The sequence below is a fragment of the Sinocyclocheilus rhinocerous genome, unplaced genomic scaffold (assembly GCF_001515625.1).
Source record: "Sinocyclocheilus rhinocerous isolate Xijiao unplaced genomic scaffold, SAMN03320098_v1.1 scaffold112, whole genome shotgun sequence".
NCBI lineage: Eukaryota > Metazoa > Chordata > Actinopteri > Cypriniformes > Cyprinidae > Sinocyclocheilus > Sinocyclocheilus rhinocerous.
The window spans coordinates 36,732-51,625 of NW_015644008.1; the positions used below are offsets into that span (position 1 = coordinate 36,732).

The 14,894-nt window shown below is 41.4% G+C and overlaps 2 protein-coding genes across 2 annotated transcripts; both read right to left on the reverse strand.

Moving 5' to 3' along the window:
- Positions 1 to 6,521: 6,521 nt before the first annotated feature.
- On the reverse strand, positions 6,522 to 8,133 carry LOC107757813 (uncharacterized). Its single transcript, XM_016575397.1, has 2 exons — positions 7,710 to 8,133; positions 6,522 to 7,480 (listed from the first exon to the last, which is right to left on the reverse strand). Exons 1-2 carry the CDS (start codon positions 7,931 to 7,933, stop codon positions 6,964 to 6,966), a joined length of 741 nt encoding a protein of 246 aa, XP_016430883.1. The 5' UTR covers positions 7,934 to 8,133; the 3' UTR covers positions 6,522 to 6,963.
- A 1,926-nt stretch (positions 8,134 to 10,059) lies between these two features.
- LOC107757782 (NACHT, LRR and PYD domains-containing protein 3-like) lies at positions 10,060 to 13,503 on the reverse strand. The gene is made up of 5 exons (XM_016575358.1): positions 13,353 to 13,503; positions 13,212 to 13,262; positions 10,873 to 12,580; positions 10,210 to 10,299; positions 10,060 to 10,129 (listed from the first exon to the last, which is right to left on the reverse strand). Exons 1-5 carry the CDS (start codon positions 13,501 to 13,503, stop codon positions 10,060 to 10,062), a joined length of 2,070 nt encoding a protein of 689 aa, XP_016430844.1.
- Positions 13,504 to 14,894: the final 1,391 nt, after the last annotated feature.

The following is a 14,894-nucleotide window of genomic DNA, read 5'->3' on the forward strand; positions in this document are numbered from 1 at the left end:
CTTCTCCACTCGCGGACCGCCTTCACTGAAGGCAGCCCCGCTCTCCCGTTTCTCCTCTCTCAGCGAGCCTCGGAGAGGGAAACAGTGGAGTCAGGGAATAAGCAACCGGGTTGACCGATCTCATGCCGGCACTGTGCCTGCGTGCTCTCTCTCCCCGTTGCACTCGGATCCGCCACAGAAGGGCAGTGAGCTGCGCGCTTACTGAGACAGAATGCTCCCTCAGAGCATGAGTCTCGCTCTTCTCCACTCGCGGACTGCCTTTCAATGAAGGCAGCCCCGCTCTCCCGTTTCTCCTCTCTCAGCAAGCATCGGAGAGAGAAACGGCGAAGCCTGGGAACTAAGCAAAAGGGTCTGAGCGATCTCACGCCGACACAGAGCCTGCGTACTCGCTGTCCCCGCTGCGCTTCGATCCGTGTCTCACACGTAAGGATCAGCGTCCCACTTTACATCGAGCGGCTCTATCCTCCTAAGTAGATCGGAGCAGATGCTGCCACTGGCAGCTTCGAATTGTGTGTGACCGCCTTCACTGAAGGCAGCCCCGCTCTCCCGTTTCTCCTCACTCAGCGAGCCTCAGAGAGGGAAACAGTGGAGTCAGGGAATAACCAACCGGGTTGACAGATCTCATGCCGGCACTGTGCCTGCGTGCTCTCTCTCCCCGTTGCACTCGGATCCGCCGCAGAAGGGCAGTGAGCTGATGTGTGTCACTATGACTGTGCTCACAGACGCAGGTTGCTTTTACCACGAAAGCAGTCTGCCCCTGTTCGTTCGCGGAAGGCGGCCCCGCCTCCCCGCTCTCATGTTTCTCTCCTCCCAGTTACCTCGGAGGAAGCAACGGCGAGCTCACGGGTTGAGCGATCAGGTAGAGCAATTTCATGCTGACACCTCTCCTCCCAGTTACCTTGGAGGAAGCAACGGCGAGCTCGCGGGTTGAGCGATCAGGCAGAGCAATTTCATGCCGACACACATCAGGCGTGCTTAATCTGCCAGTGTGTGTTACACGTGAGAATCAGCGCTCCTCATTTCACGAGCAGCTTAATCCTCCTAGGCAGAGCAAAGCAAAACGCTGGCAGCTTCGCATTTGTGTGTGTGTCGCTGAGCCCCGCCTCCCCCGCTCTTGTGTTTCTCTCCTCCCAGTTACTCGGGGGTAGAAATGACAAACTCGCAAGTATGAACGATCAGGCTTGAGTGATTTAATGCTGGCAAAGCCCCCGCGTTCATAACTCTCCACGCAGCTCTTTGATCTGCCAGTGTGTTTACACGTGGGGATCGGCGCCCCTCATTGTCGAGCGGCTCAATCCGCTCTTACTACGAGAGTTCATGTCTCGCTCTGCTTTGCTCGCGGCTCACCTTCTTCAATGAAGACGGCCTCGCCCCTACGAGCGGATTTGAGAGAATGCGCGCAGCAGTTTTGATCTGCCAGAGTGTTTACACATAAAGATCATCAAAACTCCTCTTCAAATTGGACATGTCTGGGCCACGCCCACGCTGAGGCTGCGCGCACGGGGGCTGACTGCTCTACCTGAATCACACCCTCATGAAAAGGTGGTTCAGGATGACTATGCTGAAACAAATCCTTGCGCGAATTCGCTCAGGAGACTGGTTCTTTTCGCTGGATGCATACTTTCTGGCCCCCCACACATTTACGAAGTGCATGGACACGGCTCTCTCTCCTCTGAGACAGATGTGAATCCGCATTCTCAACTACCTCGACGACTGGCTCGTTCTGGCCCAGTCAAAGGCAGAATTAATATCACACAGGACCCTCCTCCTCAGCCACCTGGTGTGCCTGGGATTCAGTTGGGTCTGCTTCAGCGCTGGTTGAAACCACGGGTTCCATCCCATGCGTGGAGTCACGGACACCTGCAGATCAGGGTGAGTCAGGCCTGTGTAACAGCCTTGGCCCCCTGGAAGAACTCCCGCTGGATGGAACAGGGCATGGCCATGGGGATGGTTTGCAGAAGGACAGTTGTCACAACAGACGCCTCCAACTCAGGTTGGATGCGTTGGCCCACGATTTGGCCCAACCTCTTTCTTTATGCTTTTCCCCCACAGGTAATCAGGCGAGTAAGGGAACAAAAACACAAGGTTCTCCTGGTGGCCCCCCTTTGGATGAACCAGCTGTGGCTATCAGAGCTAACTCAGCTGTTGATAGCAGTCCCTTGGCCCGTTCCGCTGAGATGGGATCTCCTCTCTCAAGCGAATGGGACAAAATGGCATCCCCGGCCCGAATCCAGTCAGAGTTATATTAAAAATTTGCATTCGTCACTAATCACGCAACGCTGAATGGCTTCCGCGCATGACAGATACCGGAAGTGAGAGAAAAGTGTTTATTACGTTTGTAAATATGGATATTTTTCTTACAAAAACGCATGCATTCACTACAGGAGGCCTTTATTCACCCCCCGGAGCCGTGTGAGGCACGTTTTATCACGAATGCACGCGCTTTATTTGACGACTTGTGGACTGTTCAACTGCAACACCCGCTGACTGCAATGATAGAGCTTGGAATAGCCAGGACAATTTTTAATATAACTCCGACTGGATTCGTCTGAAAGAAGAAAGTCATATACACCTAGGATGCTTCGAGGGTAAGTAAAACACAGTCTAATTTTCATTTTTGGGTGAACTAACCCTTTAAAATTACGATACCTGATAATGATGTGGTTAACATAATTCCACTTGTATGAACGTGAAACTGATGAAAACTTCAAAATTAACTGAGGTTCTCTCTGTATTTGTTTCTGTCAAAGGTTGACCACTGCAATTCCTTGAAAGACAGATACCAGGAAGGTGCCTGATCCCACCTGCATCAAGCCAGGACAGCGGAATTGTTAGAACATAACCTGAAATGCGGGAGATGGGTGCGAAGACACTTGAAGGGGCCATTCACACCTCACAGTTGTACATCACTACACAAATATCTACATAGCCTCCCGGTGTAGCACCAGAACTAAATGTTGCAACACAGGTTGTCATAGATTAGACTCCACCCATCTCCCAGACATGAGCACAGAACACATACCTCCACCATTGCATCATTACCTCATATAGACTATCCAGGCTGAACACTATTATAAAAAACAATGATGGCTTAGATTCCACACGTGTTACTCCACTTAAGATCTATTGTCCATCTTCACGCTAACAGAACCACATAGCTTCACACACATAGGACAGTAGAATTAATCCCATGATGATAGTCTAACAAAGACACACATAACATATTTACAACCCTCTACCAACTCATGGGAAACATAATAAATATGCATGGCTACCGTCACAAATCGATGATGTAAAATTCTGAACGCAGAAGCAAATCTGCCATTAAATTCAAAAGATTAAAATTTTCTGATTGTTATTAGAATGGTTGGCAAACCAGAGGGCCCGCTGTTTTCCCAACGTATCACTAATAAAAGAAACATGATCAAAATCGTTAGGTCTGAAGTACTGGCACTTCAGTCGATCTACTACAAAATTTGCAATTTGACTGTACCATCGAACGTGACCTAGACTGCATGACACACACAAACACACATACACAAACTGTTAAAAATTTTTTGTTGGGGAAATATATAGAGTACAGATAAGCTTAACAGAATTCAAATCAAAGTTCCTCCGAATTTTCCTTATGCAAACAAAAATCTAACCAAGTTATAATTCTTTCTGCAGTTATTAACTATATATACATACATATGTACACACCTGCATACACAATAAACTTAACAATCCTATACATGCACATGCCATCTAAGTATACACTGTACATGCAGACATATGCACATATTTTCTAACATACTATACAGAAATTCCTAAAACAAAACAGGACAACTCTCCACCCACCCGCCCAGCCATTCACCTACCCACCCAACCGCCCGCCCACTCTCGCTCTGTCTGCCTGATACGCACCACATAGGGAGGAATACTAAAATGTAGTCTCTTATTCCTTAGACAGAGCCGTATACGCTCCAAATGTAGTGTATTTGTGAGTTCGTCAAGCCACAGCTGGAAGGTAACAGTTTATTTTCCCAGAATGTTAAAATAAGCTTTTTGGCCGTTAAAAGTCCGTAGGAAAGAAATCGTAGTTGAGACTTGGACAGACAGAGCTCATGTCTTGAAACACCAAACACGATTAAAAACTCATCGCGCTCAATATGTTGCTTAGTAATTTCAGAGATGACATCGAAAATCTTGCACCAAAAGCTTTGAAGACTGGGACATAATGCATAACTGTGAAGCAGGGTCGCATCAGCCGTCCTGCATTTGTCAAATTTTGGAGAAACACCTGGAAATATTCTAGATAATTTTGTTAGAGTAGTGTAGTCTATGCAAGATTTTGAACTGGATGAGGCAGTGTCTGGAGTTTATAGAACATCTATTAATCTCTTCCAAGCTATCCGCCCATAACTCATTGGAAATTTCTGACCCTAATTCTTCCTCCCATAAACTTTTGATTGAAGATGTAGTAGGTAATTGGGAGGCCTGGGGATTATTATAAATGCAGGAAATCATTTTCCCTTTACCAAAATAGTCCTCAAGGCAGGTGTCAAGACATGAAGGGCTAATTGTTGCGAACCTGTTCCTGACTTGCAAGAACCTAAAAAAAATTACTTCTATGAAGTTTGTATTTTTCCTGAATTTTTTCAAAGGAAATAAAGGTACCATCTTGAAACAGATCGCTTACTGTGTGAATTCCTGCATCTCTCCATTGCTGAAAACCTTTATCTAGTATGAAGGTATAAAAGAGGGGTTGTCAGCTATGGGAATTAGTAAAGGGAACGTCTCCACCCCAAAATGAGTTCTAATTTGTTTCCAAATACGAAGAACACTACTAATGACAGGGCTGCTTCTGTAGATTTCTTTTTTACAGCTTGTTGGTGAAAGAATCACAGCACCAAGATTGTATGGGGTACATTCATCTGGTTCTAATCGGAGCCCATTAATCATTTCATCAGAGCGGATGGTTTCCGCTAGAGGCTCAATGGCCAGGGCAAAAAGAAGGGGAGAAAGTGGGCAACCTTGTAGGGTACCCCTAAATAAAGCAAAAGATGGTGATAAATTCTATTTGTGAGTATACGTGCCCTAGGGTTTTTATATAGAATTTTGAGCCAAGTGATGAATTTCTCTCCTACTTGGAATTTCTGTAGCTAAGTCCCGGATTTTGATTTGATTCAATGGATTGTACGGTCACTTTCCAGCTTTCGTAGCTGTCTAGATAATAGTTTGTGTGGCTTATACTTTTCAGATATAATCTGATTGTATTGGTATCTAAGATTTAATATTTTCTTGTGCAGTTCTAAAGAAGGTTTTGTAGCATTCTCGTTGTCTAATTTACTAAGCTGTCTTTCTAATGATTGTAAAGCCGCTGTATTTTGTTTATTTTTTGCACCCTTAAAAGAGATAAAACAGCCCCGTAAATATGCTTTAAAGGTATCCCATAAAAGAGAAGATGAAGTGTTCGGTTGATCGTTAGTTTAAAAAAATAACTCTAGCTGTATACGCAAGTACTCAAAGAATTTTGTGTCCTTTAATAAATAGGGGTCTGCCCGCCACAATGGTTGAATTGTTGCAATTTCTGATCATTTTAGTGCAAATGAATTGGACTATGGTCTGAGATTAAAATAATATGATAGGTGGCATTGAACATAAAGGGAATTAACTTCACATCAACTAGAAAGTAGTCGATACGAGTATAAACGTTGTGGACCCGTGAATGAAAGGAGTAATCTCTCCCCGTTGGATTGGCTAGCTTCCATACATCACCAACATTAGAATTTTTAATGTACATGTTAAGAAAGTCCCTGGATTTAGAGGAGGGAGCACGCTGAGCAGAGGATCTGTCTAAATATGGGTCCAGGACACAGTTAAAATCCCCCCCTATAATTAAATTAGTAAGTGATATATCAGGAATCCGGGAAAACACATTTTGAAAAAAGTGTGGATCATCAAAATTCGGTCCATAAATGTTAACTAATGTTATAGGCGTTGAAAATATTTCTCCAGCAACTATGATGAATCGCCCCTCTTTATCTGCAATCGTAGCTCTATGTTTAAATGGAACCCCTTTTCTTATTAAAACAGCGGTACCCAGAGCCTTGAAAATGAAGAGTAAAAAAACTGACCTATCCACTTGGCTCTTAGCTTGGAATGAGAGTCATTTTTAAAGTGTTTCTTGTGAGAATATGATATCAGTGTTCATAAATTTGAGATGAGACAACACGTTACTTCGTTTAACAGGATGGTTTAGACCTTTAACGTTCCAATACGAAAAAGTCAATGCTCCCACCCCTCTGTCAGGTGTCTTACTCTGAGCAGCAGCCATCCCAGTTATTGCGTTGGTTACCTCCCCTCACCGCAGAACGCACCCACAGACAGTACCCCATTAGACATCCCTTCCCACGATCCTTTATCACAACAGAATTAAAATGAGAAAACAGAACAGAAACGTACATGAGAACACAGGCTTGCTTAAACATCAAATCAGAATTTTATCAAGAAACAGTAAACTTGACTGTAAAAAACAGTCCACCTGGTGTTAGCTGACTAGCAGGAGCTCAGTGGACAGTTCCTATTGATGTAATGGATGTCTTTATCAAGAAACAGTAAACTTGACTGTAAAAAACAGCCCACCTGGTGTTAGCTGACTAACAGGAGCTCAGTGGACAGTTCCTATTGATGTAATGGATGTCTTTATCAAGAAACAGTAAACTTGACTGTAAAAAACAGCCCACCTGGTGTTAGCTGACTAGCAGGAGCTCAGTGAACAGTTCCTATTGATGTAATGGATGTCCATCTGCACACACAGGCAGCTCAGTCTTTACTAATTCGAGCTGCGAAGCGTATAAACCTTCCATATAATACAAATCACGTCGAGAGGAAAAAATTATAACAATTTGGCGCATAATTATAATTGTCTGATCAGCGCTCCAACCCATTCTAGCCGGTTTATAAAGTTCCATAAGGAGATTATGATGTCGACACATTCCCCTCACCAAAGTGCTGCTCTGCGAATGTGATCACCTTTACCGGATCCGTGAAGTATATTTCTTCTCCGTTGTGTGTGACCCGTAACTTCGCTGGGTACAGAAATCCGAAGCGGACCCCTGGACGATCTCGAAGTAGGTCTTTAGCTCTGTTAAAACGGGCATGCTGTTTCAGTGTGGCAGCTGGGAGATCAGGGAATATCAGAAGTTTCTCTCCGTTGTAGATGATGGACTTGAGCTGAGCCGCTTTTTGGATGATGTCCTGCCAATCGTTAAAGTAGTGCATCTTAACAATGAAGGCCCGGGGATATGACGTGTTGTCGGAGCGTTTTCTCAAAGATCTGTGAGTGCGGTCGATAAAAGGTAAAGTTTCCAAAGAGAGTGCGTTCTTCAGCAGGTGTGCAATAAAGTCCGTGGTCTTGCGTCCAGTCTCCTCGCCCTCTTTAATATTTAGAATGCACAGGTTTTGCCTTCTACTGCGACTTTCCAGGTCCGTACATTTCTCAGTGAGCTGTGAGACACTGCTTGTTAGCTTTATATGACGTGTTGTCGGAGCGTTTTCTCAAAGATCTGTGAGCGCGGTCGATAAAAGGTAAAGTTTCCAAAGAGAGCGCGTTCTTCAGCAGGTGTGCAATAAAGTCCGTGGTCTTGCGTCCAGTCTCCTCGCCCTCTTTAATATTTAGAATGCACAGGTTTTGCCTTCTACTGCGACTTTCCAGGTCCGTACATTTCTCAGTGAGCTGTGAGACACTGCTTGTTAGCTTTTCAACATCCTTTTGTAGCTGGGAGACCGTATCCGAAGTAAAAATTGCGCTACGTTCGAGCTCCGCCATTGTTTTAGCTTGGTCGTCCATCGTGCTTTTCATGGCCGAGGTAGTGACATCAGTCTCTTTTTTGAGAGCAGTTAATTCTGCTCTAATGGAGGTCAAGAACTGGTCTAGTCTCTTGTCCATAGCCTCAACTATCTCCGAATTAACTGAAAGTTTGATTGGAGAGCAGCTATCCCCTCTAGCACTGCCTTGTTAGCCACGGTGCTAGCCTCGCCGCCACAGTCATCTTGAATGTCTCTCGGGGTTTCGGTCGTTTGTTTGGTCATTGTTGTTTGAGTGACATGAGAATCCGAATGAATGAGTACAATCAAAATAGGAGTTAAATAGAATAAACAAATGCCTAGAAATTATTATTCAAATGACCAATGATCAATTGACAACATAAATTCGAGGTCATAATAAAATTGATTTAGATTAGAGTTTAACTGAAATTAAATTACTTTGCACACCAAAAAGACAGAACGCAGAGGAAACCTTCAGCCACCATTGCATACCTTCGTTGGGCCAACTGGGTGGACCTTACACGTTCATTTAAATCATTAATAATTCAAAGATAAATCAAAACAAAATTAAATCACATGCATTTGAAAATTCACCCCTTCACCAGTTTTTGTACGTGTTAACCAAAGAAGAATAAAATGAATTTAAAAAAGAGAGACTTTGATGAATCCTCATCCAGCTGACTCTCTCCAGCGTACTCCTGGGTATCAGTTTGTAGATCAGTTCCAAAACAAAGGCCTTAAAAAGATAGACTGTCATCAGAGAAAGACCTTCTGTCTCATGATTTAAATAGCAGATTGTTTTCATATTTCTAACACGAACAGGATATAATATGACCGAATACATGCAAATAAAAAAATTCCATACACGTATAGAAAATTGTACATTTAAAGCAACAAAATGTTTGTTGTTATATTACTATATATATTACTAAAATGCCCTAGTACCTTCGCAATGGTTCAACAAAAAAGCCCTGTTTGTTCAGATGAATCTTCACCTGCTGGTTGCAGCTAAGCTCTGCAAGCTTATACAATGGCAAACCGTCTGTGTCTGTGCACTGTTTAGATGATTTATTGCATCTGAACCTTTGTAACAAACCATGCAAACACAAAGTAACTAGAGAATTCTTCAACACAAGTTACAATTTCAGTCATGCTGCTACAACATAATTGATTTTAGCAATATTAAATATTATAGTGTTTTGGTCAATGGCTTCCATTTTTGTCCCACTTAATTAGGATCAGAGATTTAAAATGAGAAATGTGTTTTGATTAAAAAATACAAACCCTTGAAAACTCAGTGTGCAGTTGGGCCTTGGGCGTGACTTCTTCAAGACACTTTCTGCTTCCTCCTGTAACCATTCAGCTTTTAAGCTGCAGTATAAATACAACATTTTGGTATGGCATTTGACTTAGTTTTGATTTATTTGAACACTTCTATCACTACAATGGTGTAAATGAGGGCAAATGTACAGCTGAAAGTATTTTTTAAAGGCAAAATCTAGTCTCAGCATCGGACACTCAATAGACTGGGATCAATCTTGGATTACATGAAGAAACATACAGCAATTGAGACTTAAGACTAAATCCACAGAATAACACTTGCCGTGAACTTTCTCTTACCTGATTTCTCTTAGACTGGGACAGTCCCAGGTGAAGGAAAGGATTGAATTAGCCCAGGCCTTTGTCAGGCTGCTCATATTCAGATCCAACTTCCATACAGACAAAGAATGTAGAAGAAACAGTAGTATATTTTTGCCTGATTTTAGGAGTGTAGAAAATTCTATCCAGTCAACGCTGACGAGGTCTGATCGTGGAAAAGACAGGCTGAATTGCAGTTCAGATGTTGGTCTTTTGGATACTACAATTCTAAAATTAAATGAAAGACAAATACAGTATAAACTTTAGCCACAGAGACACATCATAAAATCTATATTGTAAAAGGCACTGTGTAAATAAAATTGATTGATTGACTGGTTGCCCTTGTAGCCATGAATATTAATTTTGCTTCAAAAATTCCTAATCAAAAGCTGAGTGTTTTGGTACAATCTTGATCCATTTTTGCAGGTTTTAGATCATGGCGAATGTACATGTCAGATACAGTAGATGTTGCCACTAGAAGCATAGAAGTTTTAGTCAAACTGAGCAATGTGTAAAGAAACATGGTAATTGAACTGGTTAATATAACTGGTAAATAAAAAATTATGATAATGAATCCGTTTAAGGTACATGCTTGGTAAATGTTTTGCTTCACCTGGACAGTTCTTCACTGATTTCCAGATAAAAGTTTTCAACAGAAACATCCCAATCGATGGTAACACTGCAAATAAAAGCATAAAAGACTGAATGAATGGTAATTACCTCATTTTTTTTTTGTCCTCATTATCTTAAAAACATTACCTCTGTGAGCTCAGGGTCTGTTCTCTCATGAAAACATTCATCATGCCTCCCAAATCAGAATCCGATAATTTGTAGAAACTTTGAGCAAGCCTACAATAAAATAAAATAAAAAACTCCAAAACATCACTGTACAAATCTAACACCAAGAATCCAAAATAATTATTTGATAAGTAAATAATCATTTAAAATAATGAAGTACATAATAATATAGTTAATTATTAAGTAAAAACTGCAAATCCTGACAAACATGATCTCAAAAAACTTCAAAATGATACATTTTGATGTACATTTCATAAAACAGGCTGAGAAATGTAGCTTTATCTTGAAATTAAGACAGGGTCACTGTCATTTCCTGAAGTTTGCACAGCATTGTTTGCTCTCCACAGTTTGGTTGCTTGGAGATACTGTATGTTTGTTGGCAATGAGCAACTTCAAGGCTAACAGTTGCATTGCCATGTTGTTTCCTTCAGGATTGTGCATCATTCAGATTTGAACGGAGCACTGTGTTCTAATTCAATTCCTATAAATTTGAATTTAGGCATAAACTGCATAATTGCAGTTTAAATTTAAACGTAGGAAATTAGAAGTTTTAGGATAGGCCTACAGTTGGAATGTTAAACTGTTAAAAAGGAAAACAGACAGAGTAACAGGAGACACACTTACTTTACTGAGAGAGCTTTGTAGAGTACAGGCTGAATGATAGTTAGCTCTTCGGATGTTAATTCACAGAGAGAGATAAACAGTTCTTTAATACACTGGCAGCACTGAGCACAGTACACCAAGGCCCAACAGTCTATTTTTCTTAGAACTACACAGTATATAAAAACACATGGCCAGGCTTCTGTAACTTCTTTCACAAAGTTTGCTTCATGGAGCTCGTACAGACAGTGGAAAAAAAACAAAGTCCTCTCAGAAGCAGCACTGGACATCTCTTCAAAGATCCATTTCTTCAGATGGTCTTGTATGTTTGAATGAACTAACAAACCATGTCTCTTCCAAAGTGTGCGTCTTACGTCCTCATTCAACAGACCAAAAATGAAGTGCACTACGGCTGCAAAACGTGGTGCTGAATATTCTTCATTGACTGTTGTCTTATGAATGGAAACCATTTGCATGAGTTTCTTTTTTGACTCGTATTCATCAAGCATGAGATAGTACAGAGCAGTGAAGAACTCCTGAAAGCTGAGATGCATGAAACTGAACATTGTCTCCTGGTGGATTCTTTTCTTAAAAAGGAACTTGCACAAGAACGGACTGCCAGCAGGGTCAGAAACCATTTCATACACGGTCTTCTCATCAAACAGGACTTGCTGTGCCAATATCCCTTTCTCTGCCAGCTGACCCAGACTCTTCACCAGGGTGGGAACGGACTGACCCGAACCCTGGCTGTGATGCTCTAGAAGAGTGCACAGGAAGTCAACATATATGGACGTGGTCGTCTCCAGTCCACTCATTACATCTGCACCATCGTTAAGCCTCTCTCGGATAACTGTGCAGATGATCCAACAGATGACAGGGATGGAGCAGGCTGTGAGGAGAGTTTCATTTGCTCTCACATACTCGTACCCTTTCCTGAATAGTCTGTCATTCTGGAAGAACTTTTTGAAATACTCCTCCACCCCCTTCTCAGAGAAGCCAATAATCTCAGTGAAACTGCGAGGTTGCTTCAGAACGTTCTTCAGGATGTCAATAGCTGTAGATCTGGTGGTGACCAGAAGGCATGACTCTCGCAGAATGCGTCCCCTTAACAGGGCGCAGAGAGTGACCTCAGGAGGGGCTCTCTGATACTGATCTGTGGGTGGCAACATGCGATAAATGTCATCGGTGTATTTAAGTTCATCGAATCCATCGACGAGGAAGAGCACACGCTCTGGTGACCGCTGCAGTATGGTGGATATCTCATCTGATGTTAAAAAGCTATTGTAGCTCAGGAGCTCCACCAAACTCATTCTGCTAGAAATGTGGCTAATTTCCTTACACTTTACATGGAAAACAACATCAAATTTAGTTCTGAAGAGATCACATGCCCAATCCATCATCATTTTCTGCACAGTGAAGGATTTTCCATTCCCAGAGTTTCCCTGCAATATAACCGCACTAGGATTGATTCTACGGCTATCTGGGTTGAACAGAGTGTCCAGACTGATGGATTCTTGAGAGCTTCTGGAATCGCGGACCTGCTGGAAAGTCTCTCCTCTGGCAGAGATCTCTTCTTCTAGCTCCTTCTGAGCTCTCGGTTTCAGAACAATCAGAGGTTGTATGTAGCGATCAGACAGCAGCACATGCTCACCGGGCAGAGAGTTATACTCTGTCACATACTGGTACTCATTGCGTATCAGCTCCTTATATTTGAGAAGTACTGATCTCCTTTCTGCAGAAATAAAATGTCCAAAAGATTAGCATGTTCACAATAATAGAATGATTTTGTAATCCTGTTTCTGTTTCTGTACCAAATAATGAAGTTCTTCAGAATTTACTGGCACAATATATGGTCAAAAGCATGTGGACACCATCACGTTCTCCTACATATACACTCTTAAAAATAACGGTGCTTCAAAAGGTTCTTCAAGCGATGCCATAAAAGAACCCTTTTTGGTTCCACAAAGAACCATTCAGTCAAAGGTTCTTTAAAGAACCATCTGTTTCTTACCTTTTTATAATCTGAAGAACCTTCTTTTGCCATAAAGAACCTTTTGTGAAACAGAAAGGTTCTTCAGATGTTAAAGGTTCTTTAAGGAACCATTTAGACAAAAAGGTTCTTCTATGGCATCGTGAAGCACCTTTATTTTTAAGAGTGTAGGGGACAGTGATTCAAAAGAGTGGGAGCTGTTAGGGAGAACCAACTACCTAACAACGGCCATGGTTTTGAAATTAAATGCTCAACAAGCACATGCACAATAAGTGCTGTGTTCCATAAACTTCTGGTCATATAATGTAACAGGTAAAATATTCAAAGTCTCTATGAAATGACAAGTAAATCCATCATTCATCATTTACTGTACCTAAGGTCTGTGTTCTCTCATTTTGGGTGTTTGGGAGATGCCCAGTGACACCTGCAAAAGATTACAGATTCTTTCATGATATATTTAGATATGTTATATATAGTATATACAGTTACATATATAATAATCTAAAATAAATACCAGGTGCATTATGTATGATCTGAACATTGCCTGTGATGTTATTATTAGAGAGAACAGGTGTTGTAATATGGCTTCCACTCTGAGCTGCAATGCTGACATTCAGGCCATCACGAGATCTGAGATAGTTCTTCACAGTCCTAGGGAGGTTCATTTTGGTTGTTTCTTCTAACCGACGCTCGTTAACCGATTATTAACCGTTAACCGAAAAGATGATGTTAAATTAGAATTAAATTAAATTAGAATGGATTAGTGTCTGTGACCGTTAAAAATAATACAATTTGTTTTCCAGGGAATTTTACTTGAGCGAAAAGCAGCAAACAACAGAACATAAGGATTCACTTGTCCACATCACGAACAGTACAGCTTGTTATATTTTTCATTCATGTTCTGTTCTGAATACTATTAAGTTGAAAGGATTTGTTGTGGAGTGAGGTGAACTAATAGGCTACCGGTTAACGGTTAACTGGTTAATATGAGCATCCTCCAACCACGAATATCTAAATGAAAAGAAGAAACAATGCAAGGTAAATAAAACTTGTTTTGGTTTATTTAAATGAAATTATATTGATAATACTGTCATGTTAAGCTGAAGCGTCAATTAAATGAATAGTACAAGCTTTACTCAGATAAGAGGCAGAAAACAGATTTCTTATAAAGGTCTGATCACAGTAGACTTTATGGTCTATTAATTTACATTATTCCATGGTCTGTCTGAATATCTGAATATTATTCCATCTGTCTGTCTGTCTCTCTCCTCTTCGCGTCGGGCGGTTCTTTGCCTCCACGTCGTGCATTTAAAATCCTTTAATGCACGGCTAGCCGTTGATCATCCCTTACTTGATACACATGTAAACACAGAAAAGCTGAAATGTAAACTCTAATGTGCAACTGTTCATATCAAGTTTGACATACCGACGTACGGTCCATTTCAGTTTATTCTCTGTGAGAAAAAGCAAATTGAGAATTAAAATATTTACATGCACATAATTCACAGTTGAATGCACAATGATATTTCCCTCTTAATATGAATATTGTAAGTTTATAGCACAACTGGTAGAAGTTCCAAATAAACTTTAATATAATCAACCGAATCTAATTCAACCTGAAAGTAACAGTAGCTAGAGCTAGCAACAACCTTCACTGCCACTCTTTCAATGTTACATAGAACATACTGCAATACAGTATAATCCACAAATAGGTGTAGCGAAGTCAGGGGCGGCTCGTGGGTTTTAAAATAGAGGAGGCACACTAATTGTATTGGTCTGGGGATCCCTGCCGAATGCTGATTATTATTATTGTTATTATCATTATTATTATTTGCTTAACCACTTTAAAATGGCTTTTTGGTTGCTTTTAGTCAGAAAACGTAAAGAAAACGACACACATACAGCAAGATAACATAATTAATTTCACTTACCTGGCCTATCACTTGAAGCAAACATCCATCCCTTCTTAAAAGTCTGTGTTAAAAGAGAGCTGCTTGTTGCGCCATTTAATTAAGCCGACTGCTGTAGCCTATATCCAGCTTAGGCTGTTTTCCCT